A 27,864-nucleotide genomic window follows, 5' to 3' on the forward strand; every position below is an offset into this window, starting at 1 on the left:
GCCAGGAGCTGGGGCCTGTAACATGTCATTCTGACTCTGGTTTAATGTCAGCAAAGTACAATCATGTTTCCTCTCCTAACCGTAACCACTGTGTGGATAAAGGATATATCTACCGTTATCTAATGGAGCGATAAAAACAGAATGTAAGACAGTGTTACATAACAGTATGCCCTTGTACACATGTACACAGTAGAGCAAACAGCCCTAGATCTGGATCGAGGTGCAGAACCTAGGTAGCACCTGGGCATGGAGTCAGAGCAGGGCGGGTGAACGTGTCGTCATCTGAATCAGTCTAAGTAAGCATTAGAGGAAGTGATTGGCGTTTACGCTGCTCAGTCCATCAGCATTTGGTTCCTTGTTGCCTGAGCTGGCTTCACTCCACGGGTGCACTTCTGAAGTGCCAAAGCGAGCGATGTATTGACATTGCTCGTAAGCCGAAATCCGGAATGTGTGGGATTAACATATCATTAATAAAATGCCATATTCTATGGAAAACCGATCAGCCCCAGATTGAAATGCTAGTCTGTGTGTTGCATTGTTTTAGGCTTACAAACAACACAATCGGAAAATCATTTTGCGGTTCCTCTCCCTGCTGTTGGCCACATAAACGGTTGCTCGGCAGCCAAACCACATGTGATTAGAAGGGCTGCCTCTGACCGTTCAGTGTGGGCCTCCTGCTTTTTCTCACTCTACAAGCTGACATACCCGTGCTGCTTTTCTATTTACAACCGTTTCTTAACTCCTACCCACATCCTGTAAATCTTCTATCCTCTCCCACTATCTCGAGGAAAACGTACTGTTCTGATACATTCAAATAAGTTGCCACCCACGGATGCAGAATAACAGTTTTGACCATGAGCAAGAAAACATCGTAGCTGAAAGTTCCGCAGTTCCAAGTGAATTCTTGTCTCTATAGTGTAGGACTAGGTAATGTCATGGGGTCTGGATGGAATCCAGCAGGGCCTGTGTTGTTAAACGGTGGTATGGAGTCTTTCTTCCAGCAATCTAAAGTCCCGCCCACCTGCGGTGCGCTCTCAAATATTTGGCTTGCTTCAATTACTACACATATCTAATTCTTTCTAGGGGGCTGTTTTAGACAGAACGCACACAAACGGTGCTCAATTGTTTGGGTGAATATGAACAAGAACAAAATGGAATGAATAAGCGAGTCCTGCAGGGATTGAGCTGCAGTGAGATGTAACAGCAAAGAGAAACTGCTTTGACATCTGTTAGTAACAGCGCGCAATTAGAATGACACATTTCAACTTGGTACTCTAGTTTTTCCACCTTCCACCCGAGTCTGGAACCATCCGCGGTGGCACAGCCAGGAAGATCTCCCAACGCGTTCTCCATTTGTCCTGGGGCCAAGAACTCCTGTTTGATGGGACATAATGCGTGATCCAATAACTCCTTCAACATCCCAATTAAGGTGTGTGTTTGTGTTCTGCTGTGCTGGCACAGACGAGTACAAACAGTGGCACTGAGAGGCAGGGCTTCTCCGTGGCCTGCTGCCCAGCTGGAGAGGAGCCAGTCTGGGCAGAGCACGGTCTGGTCCAGCACCCTGTCACCCTGGGTGCTGCCTGTCTGTTAGAGCACATTGTCATCCTGGTGCCCTCCAAACTGTTTTTGCTGGCGGGACCCTTCTAGGTTTTCAACACTGTTATTTGTGTGTTCGAGACCTAAATCCAAGCCGTATGTTTTTCACTGGGCATTCTCGAATGTACAGAATGATTTCCTGATGTCCCTGAGATGTTTGGACCACATGACTACAAGGAACAGTCATCGTGTCATAATAGAAACTAATAGAAGAAAACAGACCTTTTTGAAATCACTTAAGCATTTAGAGTGGTTAGAATGTCATCCTAACTGATGCTGAGTGTGAGAGAACAATTTTCGGTGTTGGTCCTGTTTTTGGACCAGAATGTCTTCAAGGAGAACTGGAGATTCCCAGAGCTGAGAGCTCTCTGTCTGCCTTCCTCTCTGTCTCTCTCTCTCCCTGTCTCACCGAGTTAGCGGAGAAAAGACTTGCAGGTTTGAACTGTCTGTCAGTGGGCTCCCAGGGGCCTTAGCAGCAGGGGACCTCTACATTTGTCTGGTAATTATCCAACTGAAGGGGCGAGAGGTTGGGGTGGGGGGGGGGGAAGAGTCACATCACACAGCCTCTCTGTCAGGGCCTGTCTGGGGGTTGGGGAGGTTTTGCGCCTCCTCCTCTCACCTCCTCCCTCCCTTTCCAGAGTTGCCTCCATTGAGCAAGACGGCACATAATTGTCCGCCATGATCCCACCCCCCTCCCACTCCAGACTAGCCCCCCATTGCTGCATTCACAGCTACTAAACACCCATCCGGTGGACGGCAGCCCCTCTCTCTCTTCCCAGCCTCCCCCCCCCCCCCCCCCCCAGTCCCCCCCGTTTTTCCTCTCCTCTTAACTACTGGCTAGGAGTTAATAGACTGTGTTGGCTGGCCTCCAGACGGTGAGTGTCACCTCATTAGCCTAGCGGCTAGCCCCCAGACTGGAGGGGGGGGTGGATGGGGCTACTACAACGGAATGTCATTGGTCCACCCCCCCACCCCCCCCGCCTCCTTCTGTCCTCCTCGCCCACAACCATGAATGAGAAACATGCATGCATAATGAGTCTATAGTCTGGCACTCTCCCTCTCAACCATCCCTCCTTTCGTCTTGTCTCGCCAAAATAGTTCTTCCTTTCACAGGCCAAGAGTGAGCTTCTGCGAGACATGGAAACTGTCTCTCCATATCCCCCCTGTTTCTCGTTTGCCCTCATGAACGGCTCAGTGTCCACACAGGGAAATACATTGATTGAGCTCTGTGCATTTCAGTAACAACTAACCTTTGTCCAACCTTTGACAGATTTGAACATCGTTTTTTACCTATATTTTCTCCGCCATTTCAGTTCAACAGTGAAGCTTTTTAGTTCATAACACCAAACAGTGTAGTTCATCTTTCGGATGATCAAGTCCGTCTGAAAATTCACACGACTCATGGAAAACGAGTAATGTCAAGCCATAACTGGTGCTTTGTCAGTCATCGCTGTGTAGCGGGCGGGTGAGTGGGAGATGGACAGGCCGGCCTGGACATTGTTCAAAGGACAGAAGAGCTTCTGTGTTCTGTTGTCTGCAGCACAACCACAGAGCAGCACACATGCAAAGCACTGCTCAGACCTCGACTGGAGTGTGTGTGCGTGTGTGTGTGTGTGTGCAGTGCTTGTGATTGTACTTGTCTGTGAATATGTGCGTCGATGTGTTTGGTATCTGTGTATCGATGCATCATTGGCTACCGGATTGAACTTGTTATTCAAGTCAAGTCAAGTACATCTGGTGTTTATGTGCTTCTCGCTTTGTCTGTGTGTGTATCACTAGCCCTAGGCTGGGCCGATCCCACTAGCCTGGTAGGCCTTGGTTTAGGGATCTGCTCTGGGTGATTGTGGGCAATTCAAAATCAAATCAAAATGTATTTGTATAGCCCTTTTGACACGCAAGCATGTCTGTCACACAGGGCTTCACATACGTCCATAGCAATGCCCCTCAACCAACCGAAACCCTCAAAGAAGACAAGGAAAAACTCCCAGAAAAACCCCAGTGTTTGTTGACCTGAATGAGAAGTCTGCTCTCTCTGACGCTGTAAAAGCTCTCCAACTTTTTACTCTGTGAGAGTTGATGGGGGAGACAGTGTCGACTGTTCACACTTTCCAGGGAGAGAGACCCATTCTTTCATGTTATTAGCATGCACGTTCCACAAAACATACACACACACATGCAGGCACGCACTCAGTTGTTATTTGCTTGGTTGAACAAAAATGTGTTAATTGTTATTAAAGCAGTTTTAGTGTTCATTTGAGATGATTTGGTTTTGGAAGCACTGGCCTGTGTCAGCGTTTGTGAATGCTTTTTGCCAGGCATGTTTTTGCTCCCCTCGGTTGGTAATGAAGCCTTAAGATGGCCGCCAGGAACAATGCAACATCTTCCTTTTTTTTCTTCAAAAGGTTTCTCCTGTTAGCCCGGTGAGGTGCCAACCTTTAAGAAATGCTACAGTAGGCATATGTTTAAGTGTTGTTCAATGGCTGGCGGAAGCTGCCTGCCTGCTGGCACACAGCGCTTGTCATGATCAAATCCTCCCACCACCTCTCTCTGCTGATACTCTCCCCCTATCTTTTGTTTTGGTTGTTTGAGTAACGGCTCTTTTTGATAAAGGCCACTTTGTTTATTCAACAAAGCGAGGCTGAGAGAGAGAGAAACAGAAACAGAGAGAGAGAAAGAGAGAGACTGGGACAAGACTGGGCGAGAGAGAGTGAGATGAGGGAGGGAGATAGATGGATAAGGAGAAATCAGGATAAAGATTTTGTGGGGGAATGATGATGTCAAAGAAATGCTAGATATGGTGATATTATCACCATGTGATCACAAAAACAGCAATTAAAGCCGTAAGATAATAGAAATGTGAACAAAGTAGCAAGGACGAGTAAGGAGACTGTACATGTGCAACACTTGAGAGAGCTGACTGTGCCGCTGTTGGAAGCAGGCCCACATAGTGAGGTCATCATGGCAAAGCCGTGAAAGATAGAAAACAGGAGCTGAGGAAGACATTGAACATATCACAAACAAGCACACACACATACACACACACACACGCACACACAGGCATTCAGACAGCTTGCTCTCCTAACAGTACAAGCTCAGCCAAATTGCTCGAGGAAGACAGAAAGTGTGGCCACATCAAATATTTACACTAGCACAGCTGTATTGTTGAAATATTATTGTCTGAGCGGTCCCGTAATTAGGGAGATATTTTCTCCGGGAGCTCACCCCCTCGGCCCCTCCCAGGCTGTTGAAATGCGTCTTGGCTGTGCAGCCGTGCCTCTGGCAGCCACTGCTATACATGTGCTACAGACCCACTCTGCATCTAAAATGGCTGCCAGACGGGTTTCTCCTGAAATGTCGACGGTATGCATCCGCAGCTTGTGTGTGTCCTGTTTGTGGGAGATGTGTGCGTTTGTGAGCTGAAAGTTTTTAAAACTGGCTGACTTTTTATTCTCACTGTGAGTGAGTGTGTGTCTGTGTGTGTGAGAGAGAGGGGGGAGAGAGAGAGAGAGGGGGAGCGAGATCGGGGTGTGGGGAAGTGTTGGGTGGGTTAGAAGCTTGTCAATATGGATAGAAAGAAATTGGTATGATGCCAAAAGATGATGGGCTGGGTAGAAAATACTTTTTTTTATAAATTCAGGAAAGTGAATCACTTGGGCAAAGAGACAGACAGACAGACAGTGGTGGGAGAGTATTGACATAGCCATTCTGTTGTTTTTTCTTCTAGTTACTATAGCCACATACTGGATGAATTCTCCCCTTTTTGCCACTGCTAAACGCTGAAGAAGAGCAAAGAGCTCAATTCCAGAGTTTTTTCTGACTTCATGGACAAGTGTTTGTTTAAACAAGTAACAGGGCTGCCAAGATTTCTTTTTTTTATATGGCTCTGGTATCTGCCTTAATCAAGCTGTGCCAAGCTCCCAGTGCTTAGCCCAACCTTGAAGGCATCCACGGCTTATTGTATAGCCTACTGTTGTTTATTTGACCGGGTAGGTTCTTTCTCCTACTGTAGGTCCACACAAATTTTCTTCAAACACATTTGAAACTGAATCCCAGTATTCCAAAGGTAGCATGTGGCCGGTAGATGCCAATGATGATTTTGTTCTCACGTGTGAACTTCACGGTTATCCCGAATGCCATGTGGGTATCGATGAACTTGGCTACTGCTCTCATGGCACCGCGCGTCCTGTGAGGGTATGGGGTGGAAAGCAGCCTGCAGGTGAAAGGTCAAATGAAAGGGGCTTTCTGTCTCTCTATAATGTGAAGCCCTCCAGATGAGGGAGCGCGGTTGACAGACACACCAGATGCCCATGTCAACTCCTCCAGGTGACGCCCCCTGGTGGCTCCCCTTGGTGCCACACAAGGGTTATTAGTTGAAGATGGTGCATCCTTTCTCTAATTGCCAGAACCATCTGCTCTTTTGTCATGGTTGCCTGTTCCGTCATAATGAAAGCCATAGTCTGTTCAAAAAAGCCTTTTCCCCTCTCTCTCTCTCTCTCTCTCTCTCTCTCTCTCTCTCTCTCTCTCTCTCTCTCTCTCTCTCTCTCTCTCTCTCTCTCTCTCTCTCTCTCTCTCTCTCTCTCTCTCTCACACACATGCCACACACTTACAAACACACACACACACCCCTCTCTTTCAGGGAAGAGCAGTACAGTTGGCAGTTGTAACTAGACTGATGGATGGGTCTGAAAGTGGTTGGAGACCGGGAGGTGTCAGGGCGGGCAGGGAGAAGCCGACACTAATGTGCTTCCAGGTACACCAAAACACGTTTAAAACTCCCCTAACAGCTGTCAGGCCTGGGACAGTTTGTTGTAAGCATTCTGTCGAACCAGAGGACGTTTTTTCAATAGAATAATAATTGTAATTCAGGAAATTCTTGAAAAAGCTTATTAAAAATGACCTTGCGATTTTTCAACTCTGCTTGCTGTAAGAGAATATTCAGGGTTAAACTTACAATTTTTTTCTCCCCTTAACGTATGCTGTTGTTCCCTCCCTACTTTGTCATTGTTGAGCCTCAGCCAAGAACATTCCGTTTTTGCAGTACTGTTTAACGGTCAAATTTAGGAGGGGGTGGGGGGGAGCGAGAAAGAGGGGGAAAATAAATCTCAAGTTTTTTCCTCCTTCTCCTCTCAAAATGTTCTCCTTCTCTCTCTACTTCTGAAATGGAGATTATTAAAACTTGTTGGAAAGCCGTGTTGCTTCAAGGAGAGGCTATCTGAGTCCACGCTCTCTCTCTCTCTCTCTCTCTCTCTCTCTCTCTCTCTCTCTCTCTCTCTCTCTCTCTCTCTCTCTTTCTCTCTCTCTCTCTCGTCCTTGCTCTTTGTGTTAAAGACGTAGATCATATCTCCCTTGTGGTTCTCAGTATGCTCTCGGAGCACGTGGGGCCTGTGTAAATCATTTAGGAGGGTCCGGTCGTACCCAGCTGGTAACTGCTCGACATTTTCAGTCATGTGCCTCTTTATTATCCATTCTAGTTGACGACTCCCGACCTAGCTTAACTACCCTCTGTACGCATACCCACACAGGCTGCACTCAAAATGGGCAGATCCGAGTAAAACCATTTTTACCCAAAAACTCATAAATCGTGGATAGAATAGTCATGCGGTCAAAGGTTGACATGCTGGTATTGGTTGGTGCAGCAAAGTGGTTAGACTGCTAGACAGGGTAGCACTTGCAGGGCCTTGCAGAGGTATTGTGAGGTAACGGTATAAATCACAGGATGTCATACCACAGCCCCATCACTTCTCCTGTTGGGGAGAATTCCACTCGTGTTTCAGAGCATGTCCGTCCCTCCCCCTGTTCTGTTTGGTGCACGGCAGGGCCGGGTGCAACACCTCCCCCTGACCCCAGGCAGAAATACCCACAATCCCCTACGTTCACCATTTACTTTTATAATGACTTAAGTAGCCGTAGTATTTCTCATTTTGTTGACACGAAAGCATGCAGTCACCATACAATCGAACCTGATTAAACAGTCAATCTGGTGGGACTGTAGAGACTTCTTAACTATGAAGTCTTCAGGCCGATATGTTTGTGACATAATGTCTTTGTAGTTATCAAAAGTAATTCACCTTTCACACACTGCGTGGTATTTCTTAAACAAACTACCTTTTGTGGTCTTTTGTAAATCCCATCTTGTTCTGTTATTGTATTTGCAGACTCACGGCAGTCAGGAAGTCCGAGTAACAATGAGCCAGGCAAGAACCCTCCAGGTATGTACCTTGCCAGTAGTCCAACCCATATTCTATCACTTTATTGTAGTACAATCCAATAGTTAACATTTCACTTTGTGCACAGTGTTCGCTTTAACTTTAGAATATTGACCAGGCAATGTGCAAATACTGCCGTCTGGCAAGGGGTACGGAAGCATTCGGGCCCTCGCGGGCAGACTGTGGAACAGTTTCTTTCCTCAAGCTATCAGACTACTCACTACTCAGGGACTGGTCTGATACACACTGACCTGGACACCCTCCAACGTCAGAGTTGGACAAATTGCACTCATTTCTTGGTCACTTTATACTTGCTATCTTAATATTGTCCTGTCTTCTGTATAAATATACTTGTACTTTATATGGGAATGTAGGTCTTATTTAGTCTGTGTTTGTCCTACGTTGTTTTTATGTAGCACCGTGGTCATGGATGAACATTAGCTACTACTTACTACTACTACAACTACTACTACTGCTACTACTAAAAGATTTGCCATCCAAATATAAATATTGAATTGGCATGGCATTGCTTGAAAGGGAAAGATTGAATATGCCCGTACCACTCTTGAAACCAGCGTACTCGACATGTGAGTGTGGAAGCCAAGTGGAAGGACATTAAAAACCCTTGGCCTGTCTTTCTCCTAGGCTGACCTGCGCTATGTCATCATGGGCCAGGAATGAAAATAGAGGAAAGCATAATTAGTTTTCTACCTCAAGAGCAGGTTCTGCATATCGGGCTGCCAAGTAAAACACAGCAGTGAGCCAATGACTCAGACCCTGGGAGGGCTCCCATAGTGACACAGTTCTTTCTCCAGCCCGCTGGCTTGTGTGAGGCCTCAAGAACAGGGCTTGTAGCTGCCAGCCCACTCTCATGCCTCATATCTTGCTGTCATATCTGAGCAGTAGGCCTACATGCTTATTGGTGCGGTGAAGTCAATGACTGTCTGGAGGATGTAAGAGATCCTGTCTGGGTTGGGATTTTGCTTTCTTGGCAGGGCATCCGTACAACGTACTATATGCTTCAAGACAAATGTATTGTTATTGGTTGATGATAGTATCCATTTTAAGTGAGAATAATAAGGTTTTGATCCCAGATCTGCTGATACATTACAGATACAGTCTGTACACCACCATGATCTACTGTATGTCCTTTATTGTATTGAAAAACCTATACAACAATACAATCTGTGATCAACATTGTTTGGCATACTGCATCAGTTCGCATTTATGATTGATATAATACTGACACACTGAGAAAATAATGTTTCATGTCTTTTCTCTGTCTACAGTTTACTTGGAAGACAGCTTCATTAAATCAGGAGTCTTCAGTGTTTCAGAGCTGGTGCGAGTCTCCAGAAGTAAGTATCGCCCGTGTGGAAACCCTCCATACTCCTGGAGCCTTTCTGAGGGTTCTGTAACCATCCTCCATATTGTTGGTTCTGTAAAAACCAAGCAGGGAGCAGCAGTGTTGCAGTAAATCCAGTTGAGCAAGTCCACCCTTCTACACCACGGGAGAAGTGCCTTTATATCCGCGTGTATGTGTTTGTATAGACATGTCTGCCCTCGCAAACACAAGGACAGATTCCAGGAACCTCTGTTCTCTGCTAGATGAGGACAGCGCTTCCCTAAGGCATCATGTAGCTGGAACACCTTCCCTGCAGGATAGGGTGGCCTGGGACATTCCCAAGTAGAACACAACACTTTGTCAACCCACTCATCGTTTTGCCAAGTTAAAGAGGGCAACGTTCTTCATTATGGTCACCAATGTTTTAGCCAGCCACAAATGTAATATAGCTAGTCAGTTGATTTAGCTTTGATGAGTTAGAACAAGCCTTTTGATACTGATGGGCTTCCACTGCAGTAACTTAAACCTGCCGAACACGCTAATTATTTCTCTCGTAGCCAAAGTTAGCCATGTTTCTTGTTGGAGAGAGACAGACAGAAAGAAAAGAGAGAATGTTGCTGGTTCCCCCGGGGTAGGAAGCCCGTGGCCAGGGCATGATTGGAGGTTGCCCGTGCCAGTTTAGCGGCTGCCACAGCTCATGCCAGCGGTGAACCTCAGACCACAACAGAGAGCACCACACACTTCAGTCTGTCAGTGACTCCCAACCAGCCACAGGGCGCTCCACACTGCACTCCCTCTCCAGCTACTCTGCAGTCAGGCCACTCTGCTGTGTGGGGCTCCCAAACCAGCCACATGGCGCTGTTTCTCGAGCTGTGTCTCTCTTCAGTCAAGAGGAAGATGGAGCAGCACAAATGTGTCTTAAAAGCCTTTCCCTCACCTCCCTGAAACAATGTTCTTACTTCAAGCCGGAGAAACAAAACAAGCTTCATTGTAAAACTATACGTGTTTACAGTTAGTGTTATAATGCAGTGTTACAGACTTGGCAGTTGATGATTATACTGTTTAAGTACTTGACCAAATTAGTGAGGGCTTATTTGAATGTGCCAGCTAGAGATGGGACCAATCTTAAGGTTGGTGGGTTTGGCTGCAACCCAGTTTTTTTCATGAGAAGAAGGCAGCATAATAGCTGGGAATGTACACATGCAAACTCAATGTCATCCTCCCACACTTGTACTGCATTAACGACATGGACATTAACAAACACGGACGTGTGCTCTTCTCTTGGTTGTGTCTACAGCTCCCATCACCCAAGGAGCAGGGGTGAACTTCTCCATGGCAGACATGCCTAGTCAGCCGTACTACCATGACCTGAACTCCAGCGTGGGGCTGCACCGCTCCCTCTCCTCCCCGCCTGGCAGGTCAGTCTGCTGGCCTCGCTGCTCACACATGAACCCCCTTTGTTCCACTTCACTTAAATACCATAACAATCCACTAGAGTATTGGTCTTCAACCCTGGTTCTCAGGGCCCCCTGACTTGCATTTTTTTTGTATGTTTCTCTGCTCCAACACACCTGATTCTAATGAATTGAGTTTTGGAGCAGGGAAACATCTAAACATACCAAGCAATGGGCCTTGAGGACCAGGGTTGAAGGGTCCACTGCACTGGATACTAGAACATGTCTGTCAAATACGGACACACATGCAATATCAGTTCACACGCTCCGACAGTACATGTGACCGAACGTGACTTAACTCATGATATTGATTGATTTGATCTTGAAAACACTTCATATAATGTGTGCTGGTTACATCTGACCTGTTCTTCGTCCCTCTTAGCAAAAGGCCCAAGACGATAAACATTGAGGAGAGCATGGAGACCAGTCCCCCAGGGCCAGACTTCTACTCTTCCCCCAGCTCTCCAGCCAGCGGCAGCAGAACCTGGCACGAGAGAGAGCAAGGTGACGAGCCACTCAATGTGAAATGTGCCATGAAAGGAACGGAGATAGGAGTCTCATTTTTGATCATCTCTCGATGTATACCCTCTACTACCCACAATATGTAGGACAGAAATATGCCTTTCTTTTGAAAACAATAGCATTTCGAAGTGAGGTAGGCATAGTTTGAAATAGCTGTAGATATGCATGTTGTTGGTTCAATCGTTGGGCCTGCCAACCCTACCAGTAACAGACAGAGAGAGAGAGAGAGAGAGAGAGAGAGAGGAGAGAGAGAGAGAGAGAGAGAGAGAGAGAGCGAGAGAGAGAGAGAGAGAGAGAGAGAGAGAGAGAGCGCGCATCCCAACATGTCACAGCAGCACCAACCTCCAACACCTCTGTCAGCTAATATTGTTAGCATGTATGGTCCAGCTTTTCCTCCTTACGCAGACCATGGAGAACTGCAGCATCCATAGGGTTTAAACCGCTTCTCTCACGCAACAGAGCGTTCGCAAGCTGTTACTGGCAGCGGGTTGAGGTGTGTGAGGAGTTACTGCGTGTTGAGGACGATGAAAAGATGTCCCACTGAGATCGTTTGCGTTTGTGTTCCCCAGCAGACATGTCTTCTCCCACCATGAAGAAGCCAGAGAAGCCTCTCTTCAGCCCCACCTCCTCACAGGACTCCTCCCCCAGACTCAGCACTTTTTCCCAGCACCACCCCGGCCTAACAGGGGTAGGACACAGTGGTAAGCTCTGGAACCGATCCCTCGGCAGCAACTTAGACCCATTTGACCCACTTTATGCACGTTTGTCGACCAACGTTTTCTTTTGATGTCGACTCACATGTGTTTCCTTTCTTCGTGGAAGTTCTCATTCGCTCTGTTCTCTCCTTCCTCTCTTTGTGATGTCAGTTATTTCGACCCGGAGTCCCCCTCCCCATTCGCCTCTGCAGTTCTCTGCCTCTGCCATTCTGCCCCCGGCCCCGGCCCCATACTTTTCACACCCCACCATCCGCTACCCACCTCACCTCAACCCTGCCGACTCGCTCAAGAGCTACGTGCCACCGTATGACCCGTCCAGCCCGCAGAGCAGTCAGGTTGGTAACACCATCGGCAGTTTCCTAAAGATACAAGCAGCATTTCCTCCTTGATGTATTGTACAGTTTGCTGCTTCCAATTGGTCATTTGAATAGGGATGGGGGTAATTCGTGACTTGTGACACATGTTTACCAATGTTGGCTGGGGGTTTCAGCTTCATCAAATAGTGGGTTTTGGGATGGTGAGAGGGCTCACACATGACACATTCTTACGTGTTGAAACACTTAAATAAAAGGTTATGATGTGGCTTCAGCTTTTTCCTTCTCATGGAAAGGAAACCGTACAATAAAGGAACTCAATATTCAAAAGTAAACAAAGACAAAAAATATAATTAATAACTAATTTACAGAAGCGCATAACATTGTGTTCATTTGGTATTTACGATCAAACAGCGGACTTTCTGCATTGGGTTTAACACTGAGTCTAGTGTTTGAGAAAAAGACAGGGGGGGGGGGGGGGGGGGGGGTTAGGGATCTCTATGAGATGAGAAAGCCGTGAGATATTTATGTGAGTTTTATATCCCCGCTGTTCTCACTGTAAACAAAGGGCCCATACACGGCCAGATCGCCAGATCTCGAGAGAAAACCGCAGGGAATCATAAAGGTCGTAAATATTTGCCGTTGCCGGGGCCCGGCTCTTTTACAGAATTAACTGGCCCTCTGCTGGGGTGCTAGCAGGAGGGGGGAGGGGGAAGGGAGGGGAGGAGGGAGGGGGGAATGGAGGGGGAAGGAGGGGAGGAGGGTGTGGGGTGGAAAGGGGTGGAGGGATGGGAAGGGGAGGCAGGAGGGTGGGGAAGAGAGGGAGGGAGAGGAATGGAGTGGAGAGGTTGGGGAGGAGGGTGTGGGGTGGGAAGGGGAGGGAGGGATGGGAGGGGAGGGAGGAGGATGGGGAAGAGAGGGAGGGAGAGGAATGGAGTGGAGAGGGAGGGAAGGCATGATAGAAGGGAGGGTGGAGGGTTGGGCGGTGGGGAGGGAAGAGGGGAGAGAGGGGGGGACTCGGCAAATAACATAGCTCCTATAATGGACGGGCGCCAGGATGTTTTATGCTTTAACGCAGATTATATTACACTCTAATTAAACTTTCTATTCACATTTGAAGGAACCCTGTAGACACGATTCTTTTCCATAGAGGCTGTTTGAGGTTTGAACTCAGGGCGCAGAGGAATGAACTGAAGACTGTCTCCAACCGTCTGCAAGAGTAGCTCCCCCCCAAACCTCACATCTCTTGACCAAAACCCACCAAACACCAAGATAGATCGTTTTTTAATAGTTATTTTATATGAATAAAAATGTTCTTCTTCTGATAATATTTGGAGCTTCATCACAAAAAAGGTTTTCGGTCAGTGTAAACTAGGATGTATTAATACTTTGATTCTACACTGTGTGTAGATACCAGATACCAAATGCACAATATTATATATTGTTAAACAATTTCATGTTTAAAACAACTTTAAACAGTTAGTGTAGGTATCTAAAGCATCTCATCTTTCTTGTCTCATCATTTGTTATAAACATAAACAGTAAAACAGAAATGCCAACTATTATTTCACTACAATTATCTTCTAAGAAGTTGTGGAATAATAGCAATAACAATACAACAATTATTCCAAGCATCACAAAATCACTCCAATCCAATACTCTTTCCTTTTGTAAGACCAAAGATCAATGTGCCGAATGCTGTTGTGTAACCTGTCTTGTTCCCTTGCAGCCCACTAGCAGTGGCCAGGTGGGGGGGAAGGTCCCAGGTCACTTCACCCCAGTCCTGGCCCCCTCTCCTCACCATGGATCTGTGAGGCCTGTGTCTCTCTCCATGCCAGATACCAAGCCCATCGCCACATCATCAGAAGGTGGGTCTTCCCCTTCCCACGGCGTACTCCTCATTTACAAGTTGATCATTCATATCTGGTTTTCACTGTGCCTTTCATTTCAGGAACTTTTACTTCAGCACCCAAAGAAGTCAAACTTAATTTGATATCTCATGACTGATAACCTTAAGGAGTTCAAAAGGAACATTTTCTCCCAACTCTGCAATCGTCTAAAATGTGTACTTATGGATTTGTTAGGCTACTCATCCCCAGGGACCCCGACAACCAATCGTTTTGTTGGACTGAGCCCCAGAGACCCCGCCTTCCTGCATCAACAACAGGTGAGATGTTGAACCCTTTTACACAAACCCTCCATCTCAAAGGACAAGACATCATCCCTTTTCTCTGATCTGAAACAGACACTGTACGTACAGTACAGTGATACATTAACAAATACTACAGTCACTATACACAGCACACGATACCTGCCCTGACTCTATGACATCCCTGTTTAAATCAAGAAGACCATTTGAACATGAATGCGAGGTGATCGTAGTTTGAAGGAACAGTTTGCAGATCTAGGAGTTTGAAGCCGGACGGTGGATTTTACGATCCACACATTTGTGACTTGATGTAATAAGTATGTTACTGTATATTCTGTATGGGAAGACCGTTCCCCTTTCATTCTTTGTCTTTGTGCAAGTCTTTAAGCTATTTAACTGTGTAACTGGCATCAATTATGTTGTCAAAGGTTGAAGACATATTCGCGGCTCGCATTCTTGTGGCTTTCTCTGAAACAGTTCAGAAACGACAGGTCTTATTCGAAGATCAGTATGACAGTTTGAATGGCTCTCTTTAAGCCCTCTAAAATGATTGATGACACAATCTATCAGGAGGAAGACATTGGAGAATAGTTTCAGTTAACATACAAACAATTGTATGTCATGTAAGGCAATGACAGTGAAAACACAGACATTAAGAGATAAGATAAGATAATCCTTTATTTGTCCCTCAAGTGGGTAAATTGCAGTTTGCAACAGCAGCAGGGTACAGTACAGCACTCAGAGTAACAATTTAAAATATAGAAAAATACAAAATATACAAGATACAGGGAGTCCTTTTGTTGTTGCTTAGTGTGGATTGCTTTGTTTGGACACAATATGAGGATTTTTGCATTGCCTTACAAACAAGGCTGCAATATCCTCATGGCCTTGAAATATTGTAGAAAGGTTTCCATAACCCATGTTGTATTCACTGTAGTTAAGATTGATGTCATAACGAAAGACACACACACAGCTGGACTGTTTGGTGGTGTTGGCGTCTCGTGGCTGTTGTTGCGGTTCCTGGGCCCATGCTGCGGCTGGACTGTGTGATGTTGGGAGTGTCGCGGCAGCTGTAGTCTGTGAGGTTTTGAGCATTGCTGCGGCTGGAGTCTGTGAGGTTTTGAGCATTGCTGCGGCTAGAGTCTGTGAGGTTGGTACCGTCGTGGTCCAGAATGGTGGGAAAGGGTGTGTTCACAGCCAGCCCCTCCTCGTCAAAACAGCTGGTCCGCGGCCAAGGGTTTTCCAACCACAGCTAATTGAATGCATCTGCATGCGGCTACATAATAATCACTGGTTTCTCCTCCGCCTGGTTTCCTCAGCAGATGATGACAAAGCCTTCCTCTGTTGCTCTCCCCAGTTTGGCTAAGGTAGAGCAGGCGGAAAATGTGAAGTTTTGTTAATGATGGGATCTTTTTTTCCTATGATGGAGGAGGATTATTTGGCCAGTGTTGCCAGAGTTTGTAGTCTGTTCTTTCTGGTAGCTGTGCTATGTTTATCCGACAAACATGTGATGTCACTACTTCTTAGAAGTTTCACTCCTAGCTAGACAGTATGACCGAATTATTTTGGACTAAAAGAAAACACATTTTTGAAAATAGTATTGGCAACACATTACATTAAGGTTACATCTAGTACCATGTAACTACATAGCAATGTCTATAGTAAAATGTTAGGTACATAGGAATTTCTATTTAAATAAATATTTAATGTAAGATGTATAGTTCATTACAAAAGGGTAAGAAGGGGCACTTTGGGGGAGGGGTATAAGGGATAAGTGGATGTTGAAAAGGGGCAGCTGAACATGAACGAAAAAAACAAACATCCGTGGATAGCCCAACCCGTCCCATACCATATTACCAGCACTGCTAAACCTATGGATGTACATAGGAGTTAAAGATAGTCCAATACGTGGTTGGGTTGGAAACAACTGCACGTTTACACAAAAAAATCTAACTATTATGATAATTAATTATTTATATAATAGGCCAATCCCTTTAATTTACATTTCTCAAAAAGAACTTTTTCAACGCATCAAAATATAGGTACCAACCAGGAACTCCCAGTGATACTTTAAGTAACTTAACCATCATGGATGCTACTATACAGGATGATCCAATGAATTGGCCTAAACCGTATCATCGAAACGTAAAACAATTAGTAACACGCCAACAAATATATACATTCAGAAATCTATAGATCAGTCTAATAAAGATGTATCAATATGTGGACAAGAGAATTCCCATGTAGTTAGTATGCAAATACCTGTAGGGCAAAGTTCCTTGCGTAGACATGAACATGTACACCTAGTTTTATTATGATAGTTTAGACTCCCTTTCAAGTCACACCCATTTGGCCAATATTGGCCATGTTATTTGAGATATGTGAAAGGATATTTGAAGTAGTACTTTTGAAGACCTTGTGATAGAAGATATTTAGAACCAGGTTTGGTGCATAATAGTTAGTTGGTTAAATAAAACACTGTATTATTTATTTAGTAAATCATAGTTCATGTTTAATAGTCCACTGATACAAGTATTTTTTTTATACCTCATTAGTCAAATCGTGGAGGAACTATAACCTTACAAAGGTGTACTACCCAGTACTACAGCGCCACTAGGTGGTAAAATATATGGCAAGGTGTGACCTTAACCAGGAGAGGTTTTTGTTCCAAGATCAAAGTACCCCATAGGAAAATAAGAAAAACCATAAAAAGGCAGAGAATGAATACACACTCAGACCCTCAGGGGACCCTGAACATCAAACACAGACAGCCTCCTTCACACCTGCTCTATACGTCTTAGATACCAAATCTGTGAAAACGCTGAATTCATCCCTCGGTGAACTCTTGGGAATGCAATTCTTGTGGGAACCGTCCGTGATCAGATGTCATTTTGCATTATCTAAAGAAGGATGCTAATCCTCAATCTGCTGCCTCTGTTTGTGTACTCTCCCTGGCACGTTCCCGCGGCCCGCTAGCCGCGCTGCTCTGGTCTGACAGCGCCTGTGGACAGATGGCTTGGAGGAAGGAGCCTCTGAGCACAGGGAGCGCTGGCACGTCTGGCGAGGCCCTCGCAGCCTTGTGAAGTCAGCTTGTCCACGTTGTTCACTTGTTCCTGAATGTGTGAACAACAGTTTCTGTGGTTTGCCTCCCAAGCTTTCCACGCATTACAGAAAGGGGTTTCATTTACTACATATTCGACGTAGAATATGACATGGTACTACAATGAATGTAGGAACATGAAATGGCGTGCTCTGGAAATTCATACTTTTTCTCTTTGTTTCAAGTTGTAGGCTAAACTTTGCAGGAGATGGCATGTGTTTGTCGCTGAATGGTTTTGTATATTGAATAGGAAAGAATATTTCTCAAATGAATTGTTCACTTAGCAACAGAACACTCTAAACATACATAAACTCCAATTGAGATTTCATTGAGATTTAATTTATATTAATCATGCTCTATCAAAGGCTTACAGGCCATATAAAGCAATATAAATTAGCAGAATTAGCAGAATGTTGTCACCAATTACCATGCACCTGCCTTCTTTAGAACCTTTGTTCCATTGATTTCCAGTCAAGTGCTTTCACACCCTAATCCCAGCCCCAATCTGAAACCTGGCAAACAGTTTTGGATTCTTGTACAATTTTGGTGCCAAATACCCAGTTTAATGTGTGAACGTGCATGGGCATCATATGGATTTTCTGTGGATAATGTGTTGAGGAGTAGATTTGCATACATACATAGTTACAGTAAGAAGAATAGAGTAAAGGTCTGGATGGATTGGTGAGACTGTAGATATGATTTGGAATGTCTTGTGTGTGTGCACAATGCATGGACTGTGCGTGTGTGTGTCAGTGATTTTATTGACACATTACCCACCCCACCCTCTGGATTTATCTGCAATTACCTTTAGATTCATATGCCACCTCCCCAAACCAGGCAGATGCATGCACCATAAGAAGTGCATGAGCCCACAGGCTAACTCTAAGCACCGTCCCGATTTTTGAGCGACTGACCATTTGACATGACTCACACTTAAACTGTAAAACTAACCCCTTTTAAATTCCAGGTTAGCAACTGAGAATGTACTACCAATTGTGACATGCATGTTCTATGTTCTTCATTTTCAATCTTTCACATATTTTAACATTAGTACAGATTTCTTTATGTCGAGATGAAATCATTATTGTTTAGTATGGGAGCCATGGGCTTTTGTTGTTTGTATTGAGGCTGCTTCAGGCTCTATTGCATGCATTCTGTTGTCTAGTGAAATCAAAGTAGAAGTTGTCCTGGCCCGTATCTGACTGCTAGGTTTTAATTGACAGCTGAGGATATGTGACTGGACCATGACTCAAAACGGCAGGCATTATGGCACCAGTGCCAGTGAGGATACTTTGGGGATTGCTTGGCAAAGGTAACGTTCATCATTTTCAACCATTTTTCTTTCATTTTCTTTTCTTTATTTTGTATTTTTACAGCCTGTTGGCAAAACACACACATGCACAGATATGGCGGATAAACTTGGCCACTTGTGTACGGAATCACAAACGCGCAAACACTCACACATGCACATTATTGGCATATATGACTTTGAAATGATATGCTGTGAAATGACTTGTTACTGTATGTGTTAATTAATTACACTATGAATACATGCATGTTTAGTATACTCTGTAATCTTCAAATTAAGTACAACTTATTAAGTGATACTTAATTTAACATTTGAAATGTGCAAATGTTTTGATCAAATTCCCTTGAAGCATTTACCGTAAATTTCTGCTCGATCATTTCCTATAACATCCACACAGTTCCTCGAAAATACGGGATTTAAGAAAAAGGGATTCTTTGCTTTCTTTCGTTTAAACATATCATTTTGTTTTCATGACCGGCTTTCACACCTAGGAAAGCCTTTCGTAAGTTGAGCAAAGGAAAAAACAAGCCATAACCAGTTAAGAGTCTTGTCTTTTTGCACATGCACAACTACTCTATGGAACCTACATCATCCCCAACCAGTAAGATCCTGGCCAGCCAGCAAACACAGCTAATGTAATCACCTCACTTCAACTGCAGTGAGACAGGAGAGGGGGGGGGGGGGTGGTTAGCGCCCCTCAACTCTCACCAATGTAGCAACCTCCTGGGACCCAGCTGTCAGAAGGCGCTAATATAATTACCACATCAGGTATTGTTACAGAGGAAAGATGAGGGATGCTTGGTGGCTATATCCTGTAATACTTCAATCGCTATGCATGCATTTTGGTGCATACTTAGCGCTGAACATTTTGGTGGAACAGAGTATTTCCTAATATCCGTCTGCATGTGTCTGCTCCACTTTCAGCAGTGATAGCCAGCAGCTTTCCTGCTGATTTTAGTCGGGGAAAGACTTCAGATCAGAATCATAGACAAAATTGACATCCACTTCAGTCACTGCGCTTACTTATCGTATTAACATCTGAAATGTTTAGATACACAAACAATAAATCATGTGTCTGTGAGTCGCATATGTTCGTCTACGATCAAGATCCAAATGAAAAGGCTGCCAGACTTGCATGTTGCCATTTGCCAGGAAATGGGTCAGCAATCCATTGAGATGCCATTAGATAATCTAATTTGGAGGCTAATCCTTAAATGAAGCAGCCTGCAGACCAGAGCTGCACTCCTAGGGACAAGAATTAGTTTGGTTTGGGAATGTGTAGCTGGATGGGGTCAAAGGATGCAAGTTTTGAGGTTACTTGGGGGGAGAGCATCAGGATTCTGGATGTTTGGTGCCAAAACCACCTGTATTCATGCGGTTTTGAATTGACATGTTTTTGAAGGGAAAGTATTCATGCAACATATTTACCAGTCTGTAGATTTAAGTCAATTACTGTACATACCCAGATACAGTTATACTGTCTTTGTCACACACCTGAGAACATTTTTAATAAGAGAGAGAGATTGAGAAAGCGAGAGAGAAAGAAAGGGGAAAAAACGGGTAAAGAACGTAGAAGGAAAAGGATCCTGTGCTGGCCTACTCTGCGTGCTTTTTGTTCAGCAAGGTAGGAAAAACGTAATCTTTCATTTCCTGTCAGAGGATTTTTAGCAGGGTAGTGATGCAGTGGCAGAGAGAGAGAGAGAGAGAGAGAGAGAGAGAGAGAGAGAGAGAGAGAGAGAGAGAGAGAGAGAGAGAGAGAGAGAGAGAGAGAGCAAGAGAGAGAGAGAGAGAGAGGAAGCTGGTGCATAGAGAAATTGAGGAGGTAGCGAGGGGGGGTGGTCTGTGATGAAGAAAGGCAGAGATGAGGGACATGACTCGTTGGCAGGAAGCCTGTCCAGAAAGCCTGCGAAGCCTTGCCTCGATGTTTAACTCTTTCTGATCCAAACACTGTATGTCAGCTGTTCTTTTACATTCATGTTTTGTTTATATTCCGTTCTTCCTGATATTCCAAAATGACACATGGCTTCACAGTTACCCACATATCAACTCCTATTGATAAAATGCCAATGAGTGTGTGTTATTATAAAATTAGATCCTACCTTGGGATCTGTGTCAAAATACAGCTTGTTTATTTGTGACACCTTAATGGTTAATGAAAGACTTTGAAATGAAATTAGCATAAAAAGTTGGGAAATCAAGATATCCAACTTTCCAAAATACTGGTTGTAGGTTAACTGTCCTAGCCTGAGTCATATAGTGATATTTGGATTGGTTAATAGAGAATGTTATGATGTTTAAAATAACTCTCTCTCTCTATGTCTCTCTCTATGTCTCTCTCTATGTCTCTCTCTGTCTCACTCTCTCTATCTCACTCCACAGTCCTGGTACCTGGGCGAGCTTAGTTCCATTTCAAGTGTCGAACGGGACTCCGATTCTACCAACAAATGTCCAGAACTACAGCATAAACATCATTGGTGAACCCCTTCTTCATGCTGAGACAGGCAACTGAAGAACCCCACCTGGTGCAACACACCGGGTACAAAACCAGCAGGCAACGCAATCTTCCCTCCCTTCACTTGGCCACCTAGCCCTTTCCCTGAGGGACTCTGGCCAAGAAGACTCCAGTGGGTTTGTCAGCATCCTATTCAGGTCTGCTTTAACCCCCTGCCCATCAGATGTTGTGTGTGAAGAACTTTTCGATCCATTCAAATACTGTGATGTATCCTGTACATTTTTTAGATGCCTTAATGTTTTTGCATGACACTCTAGTAGTCTGTAGTGATGGTTATTTTCATTTTCATGTTGGTAGTTACAAGATTTGGGGTTTACAAGCAGGTAAATTGATCTGCACAATGGCTGCCTGGTCAATGTTCTAAACTTGTCAAGTTTGACCTTAAACTTTCTTAATATCTGCTGCCGTTGGCGAACAATTCATTTTGTATCTATAGGAGCAAATCATACATTACTGTGTTTTCACCTAAATTTCAGTTTGTGATAAAAAAAGTGTTAAAATGTTTTTAACTTGTTTAACCTGTACTGCTATGTCCAAGGTTACCACAAACAACTACAGTAAAAGTTAGGAACTTGATGCAGTTTTTAAACACTACCTTAGGTCAGGGAACCTTGACCTTTTTTCACAAGAATTTGGGTCTCCTTTAAAAAAGGATTTAAAAAGATGAAAAAGTTAATATCTCGAAAGAGGCAAGTGCAATTACATTTTTGAAGGGAAGCTATCAGTCTGTCAGCCCTAAGACTCTAAAGGAAGGGGGATGAATATTTTATAAGTAAACGTAAAATGTTAAAAAAAACATTTTAATTGATTTTCAACATTTTTCGTTTTTATATATAAAAAAAGTCTAAAATGCTGAAATGTGATAGAAGATGAGCATTGAGCTGCCTGTGCAGAACTGAATACAAACCAGCACTTCTTTTGAGCCCTACTCTTCCTAATGGGGAGATTTTCCTATTTATTGTGAAAATTTACAGAACAAAAGTTGAAAAATGAAAACAAGTGTACAGAAATGACTTTCTTTTATGCGTTTTCACAAATTGAGAAGAGATACATTTGGCCACCTTTACTAAGATCATGTTCAAGACAAAGAATATAAAAAAAGGCAATACATTGAAATATTTACAGAACATTTACCCTACAGCAACTGTATATAGACCTTCACTTGGTGCAGTCTGAATGTTCATTTTGCATTTGTGCTACTTGATAACTCAAGTCATAGCCCCCTATGGTGGCATCCCCTAAAATCTAGAATTGTGCATGGCAGGTCCATAGCCATCGCCTCTCAGACCAGAAATATGAATAGAATACAATCTCTCCAATACTGTTGATTTGCACGATGACATAATCTGCAACTACGTGCCTTGCCTTTAAATATAGAAACATCACTACTCTTGTTTTTGCTGCATTTATTATCATTACAGAAAAAAAAATATGATATGAACTTTTTGTACTCTGAATGAAACGTGATGTTGTTGATTTTTAACATAATTTACTACTTTATCTCACAGTTACATTGCATATCAAGGTTGTGTATAGTCGCCGCTCTAAAGTTTATAATCAACCAACATCATGTTTTCAGTATTTTGGTGGATTTTCTAATAACCTTCCATTTTTTTTTTCTTCTATTTTGTCTTTTTTTTTATCTTTCAGTTACTTTTGAGGAGGGAGAGATTCAGATCTATGAAAATTATGCAATACCAAGTTTTGCCTATGTAGGTAGTGCTTATAGATTTGTCAGTTGTTAGGAGCTAGTTTGGAGATAGACCATGTTGTAATGCATTTATTTTGTTGATGTTGTTGTTGCTAATGATGATGATGTTGTTGATGGTGTTCTTTTTTTTTTTATTGACCAAAGTGGGGACTGCTCTCTATGCAGTATATGACAAGGTCTTTTGTGTACTGAGTGATGGAGTATTTTTTTATTCTTAGTTGGGTGCGGGGGCATTTTTCTATACCTACACCCTGTCTGTAAACACTGCACCAGGGGTCTTGTAAGACTGCAAAGTCACCGTTCTGTCTACTGTGACACAGGTATCTTCATTTAAAACTTCCCACTGAGGGTGCTAGCTTGTGACATTGAAGGACCTCATTTTCATAGGAGAGAGGGCTTGACTTGAGTGTGACAATCATTTATACATTTCTTCTACTAAGAAAATGTTCACCTTAATAAGAAATTCTAATTTCATACTGCCCAACTGCAATTGCAAAAGGAAATCAAACCGCAATTATGGAAAGCCATGTTGGATTGCCACTGCATACAGCAATCTCAGAGCATAAATCCTACACACAATACTGTGCCATCCAATATTAAGCTACTGTTTTCAATTCCCAAGTAAATGCCTTAAACATTTGAAATTAAGAGACTTGTACAATATGCGCTACAATCAATATAAGCATATGACACCTGTTCCAGTCCTCTTAATAAGCTTGGTTCCAGCAAGCCTTCACTTATTATTTGTAATTGTATATATATGCACTAGTTTCGTCACTTCCAGGGACATCATTCCCTTTTTGAGTGGTTTAAAATGGAGGCTTGTATGTTATGTTAAAAGCTGTGGCACAGAGAACATCTACTTTCTGCATGCAGCATTATGTTCAGATATAACTAATCAGTAAAATGGGAATACATCAAAGTCACACCCTAATGCCATATTGAATTACAAGCATTGTTGCTATAATACGAGTCAGGAATCATGAAAGTAGATGGGGAGGGTGAGCGTATGAACAGCTCGCTGTTAATGTGGCTTTCCTGCATGAGCGCAACTTCACTTTCTCATCGGGACTCTACCAACACAAGAGCAACCTTATAGCAAATCAGCATTTAAATTGTTCAAGCCCTGTCTGTAATCCCAACCGTCGCCATGTGAACTCACGCCTTAACTCTATCTGTAGTACATGTGCACCTGTAAATGCAGACCATTTATCTTATGCATTTTGCCTACTTGGAAAATACCAGTCATTTGTTGATATTCAACGTTCATGAGATCTAGACATTCAACCTAATTACAATTTTGACATGTAACATAATTGCCAATAATTGCATTGGTACAGCGATGTAGACATTGAACAACTGCAAAACTTCTGTGAGAATATGCTTGATCTTTGAAATGTGATCGGGCTGCAATCTCAAAAGGCCTATGAAAATACAACTACATTAGAACAAACTAATAGCACTTAAGTAGCATATAGGCAATCATCTTCAAAAAACATTTTTTTATATAACAAGATAATCTACCAGGAACAGAAACAAAAATAAAATGAATCAAAGGCCATATTCAATCAATTCATACTACTTCAACATAGCACTAAAAAAGTAGTACTTTTCTGACTAAAACAGACACCAATCGGCATTGCACATATTACATTTTGCACTCCATGCCAACATTTGTGAAAGTTCAAACACCCTCGTATGCTTTGAGAAAGCAGAAAGTTGAAATAACTCAAGTCAAGCTTAATCTCTCCTCCTTCATCCAAGATGCCTGTTATAACAAAAACAAAACAAACATTTAAAGTCACCCTGTTCTATGTGCACTGTTCTGTGTTTTATTGTATTCTTATTTGTTTGCTAGTTTTTTGTGCTTTGCCGCCTCTAGTTGATTGGAGACACCAGAAATTAGCATTTTGTCCCTGCGTACAACTGAATGTGTCAGGGTTGTTGTGGTGGTTGTGTTGATATTTTGGGGAGGTGACTGTATATAAAGGTGAATATCATGACAGCATTGAAAGCTGGAGTCATCTGGGTTAAAATCTGTATTGGCAGCTCTTGAGTTGTGAGCGTTTGTGATATTGTGAACGTTTTCTGTAAGCAAGAATGTATGAGAGAGATAGAATGACTCTGACACTAAACAATGAGCGAAGATGAGGGTCTTTCAAACAAAAAATCTGCCTTAGGACAGGAGTTTGAACACTGTAAACTTTTTACTTTAATTTTTCTGAAACCCCTTGTTTGTAAAACTTTACGTATTGGGAAACATTAGCTCCATTTAAAGATAAAACATATTTTCTTTTAGAACCTAGATTTGAGTTACAACTCTCCAGGTATCCCCAAAATAATAGAGTCAAAGTATTTAATACATTTTCCATCATAATTCTCTCTGTACTAAGTGGAAGTATCCTATACAGAGCAGCCAATATGAAACATAATAATGAAGGGTAATGCTTGTAAAATTGTATTTAGCACTTAAACTTACAGTTTGTAAACATTTCATGACTATAAGAATTTTTGGTAATCATAGAGAGTGAAATGTGATTCAAGATTTTCAAAATCTAAAATGTATGTCCAAGATAGGTTTGATTGTGTGCTAGACCAGACAGTAAGGGATATTCATGTGGAGTTATGGAGTTAACCAGGGTAATCTACATTCTACTATGCATGTAGACGTATTGTTAACTGACAAAGTCGTCCAGAGTAAGGATGTGTGGAGTTCAGATTTGAGCAAAAACAATCGCTACAATGGCACATTTAAATCTAAACATTGCACAATGTTTAGATTTGAGATTGGATCGCTATTGTAACTGAGCGCTAGTGATTCAGCTCAAAAGGATTTTAGGTACAAAATCCTCAAACACTGAGCTAAGGAGGGCATTCCACACTTGGTTTCTCAGTGACCCGGAGGTGTCACTGATTCTGCACTTTCCACAACCTAGTTCACTTGTCTGCCAGACAGAGCCTCTGTTGAATAAAATCTGCCATATACTTTCTACGGCAGGCTTCTATGGCAAAGAGAAATAATATGCTTGGTGTGGGTACTAGGAGATGGGAGCCCCTTACAGGAACCTCCTGAACCTTACAGTTCCAGTAGAATACATAATAAGCGTGCCTGAATTCAGACAGATCAAGCTGTTGCAATTCTCTTAATTTAGCCCTGAAGCTAGGTTCCAGTGTTCTAGCTTTCTGTTCTATCAGTTTGTGTTACATATATTTTGGAGGAGATTGTTTATTTTTAAAGATCTCATTTATTTTACGGTTTGTACTTGGGTAAAACACTTTTTGTTGAATTACATACATTTACAGTATAGACTTGTTGTCATTTGTGTCTGCGAAGACATCAACAAAAATCTTCATATGCAAGGAGAACCTGTGGCACTCATGCAATATCTGTGTGGCTCTTCTGATAACACTTTAACTTACGTTGATATTCATTCATTAGTAACTACATAGTAAATCTTGTCTTTATAAAATTTTAGTCAAACCTGCTATTTAATTGTGTTTAACCATTTTAGGTTATTACACTAGTGGAACAAGGTGAAGTGGTTGGCTCATCAGGATTTGGTGGATATCGGATGAGCCAAAACTGTACTAATATAAACACCCAATAACACCTTGTTCCACATTTAATAACCTACACCACTCAACTGAATAGCATGTTATTACATAGCCGTTTTTTGTAACTATACTGTACAACTGCATTGCAAAAGGTAGTGTTCAGCATCCTTTTTTCCAGAATGTTTAGCGATGTGTAGGTTGGAGAAAAAAGACAAACATAGTAGCTTTTTGGGAGTTTTAGTTTTACACAAGCAATACATACAGTATATATCAGGTTGTTGTAAACAACAACAAAAAAGCCAGCATTTTACGTATTATTCCCCAAAATAAGACAAAAATATATGTATACAGTGCCTACTTGAGCTCACTATTTTAGGGAGTGTCTTGTAAATAGTGGGACTTTCATCCCAGGCAAAAGAATAACAATGAAACAGAATGTGATGGACAACCTTTTCCTAGTCTCTGATCTTCTTTAGGGTTTGATTCTTAGTTATTTTTCTTGTTTGGGTTGAAATGTGTTTTCTTAAGAATGTTTGTTTGTGCTTTGTCCATTCTAGAGCTCTTAGTCAGAGTGCACACATGTCATACTTGTTCTATGAGGGACACATGTGTAGATTTGATCAAAAGTGTGTTTCTTTGAATTTTCAAGACTACATTTAGAAACAACAGTAGTAACAGGTATTGTTATTATAAAAAGAATGCTCAACGACTTGCAGGTTTGTTTTGTATTGAATCTTGTGGCACTTTTACTTCTTCTGGGCAAACGTTGTGCCCAGTAAAGGTAAATCACATCTTAGTGAATAACCAGAACAACATCAACAACAACAACACCAGCATAACAACACAGTATGTAATCAGTCTCCGTAGTGATTGTAGTTTATCAGCAAACGTGTGCAAAGGTCTATGTATGTATCTGAATGTACGTTTAGAGACGTTTGTTTATATCTTTTTATTTACAGTTTAGGAGCCACAGGGATCCATTGAGAACTGTATAGTGAAGGCTGTTATCCTTTCTTTTAATTGATTTAGAAACATATGCTGTAGTCAATGCCTTCAAGCCGGTTACATTTGGTGCAGGGGCAAAAAATGCCACAAGATTAGAATCAGTGTAAATAAAGGCTCAACATTTTCGTGATTGTTACTGTTATATCCAGCCTATACTGCTAGCAGCTGTTTTTACTGCAGTCAATTACTGGAAGTGGATATATTTCCTATGCAAAACTGTTTAAACAATAAAATGAGCTATGCTAAACAATTTTGAATGGGGTCTTTTTTGTGCCAACAAACTGCATGTACTGTGAAGGGAGTCATCATAAACAGTCATGACACCTTCATAACATAACAAATAGAAACCTATGTATAACACCTTCATGAC

The 27,864-nt window shown here is 42.8% G+C and overlaps 1 protein-coding gene across 8 annotated transcripts in view; it reads left to right on the forward strand.

Annotated features, from left to right (window-relative positions):
• The window catches only part of LOC124487023 (nuclear factor 1 B-type-like), a 54,976-nt gene extending 27,232 nt beyond the window's left edge, over positions 1 to 27,744 (forward strand). For 2 of the 8 annotated variants that reach the window (XM_047049014.1, XM_047049012.1), the window contains exons 3-12: positions 7,752 to 7,805; positions 9,092 to 9,160; positions 10,445 to 10,565; positions 10,984 to 11,105; positions 11,696 to 11,824; positions 11,990 to 12,174; positions 13,883 to 14,021; positions 14,238 to 14,320; positions 18,626 to 18,714; positions 21,091 to 27,744. In XM_047049014.1, coding sequence (XP_046904970.1) covers positions 7,752 to 7,805; positions 9,092 to 9,160; positions 10,445 to 10,565; positions 10,984 to 11,105; positions 11,696 to 11,824; positions 11,990 to 12,174; positions 13,883 to 14,021; positions 14,238 to 14,320; positions 18,626 to 18,714; positions 21,091 to 21,220 — 1,121 coding nt within the window. In that variant the 3' untranslated portion in view covers positions 21,221 to 27,744. Of the gene's footprint in view, positions 1 to 7,751; positions 7,806 to 9,091; positions 9,161 to 10,444; positions 10,566 to 10,983; positions 11,106 to 11,692; positions 11,825 to 11,989; positions 12,175 to 13,882; positions 14,022 to 14,237; positions 14,321 to 18,625; positions 18,715 to 21,090 lie in introns of all 8 variants that reach the window. The other 6 variants (XM_047049013.1, XM_047049011.1, XM_047049016.1 and 3 more) reach the window with 5 other exon arrangements.
• Positions 27,745 to 27,864: the final 120 nt, after the last annotated feature.

Source organism: Hypomesus transpacificus, chromosome 25, assembly GCF_021917145.1.
Source record: "Hypomesus transpacificus isolate Combined female chromosome 25, fHypTra1, whole genome shotgun sequence".
Taxonomy (NCBI): domain Eukaryota; kingdom Metazoa; phylum Chordata; class Actinopteri; order Osmeriformes; family Osmeridae; genus Hypomesus; species Hypomesus transpacificus.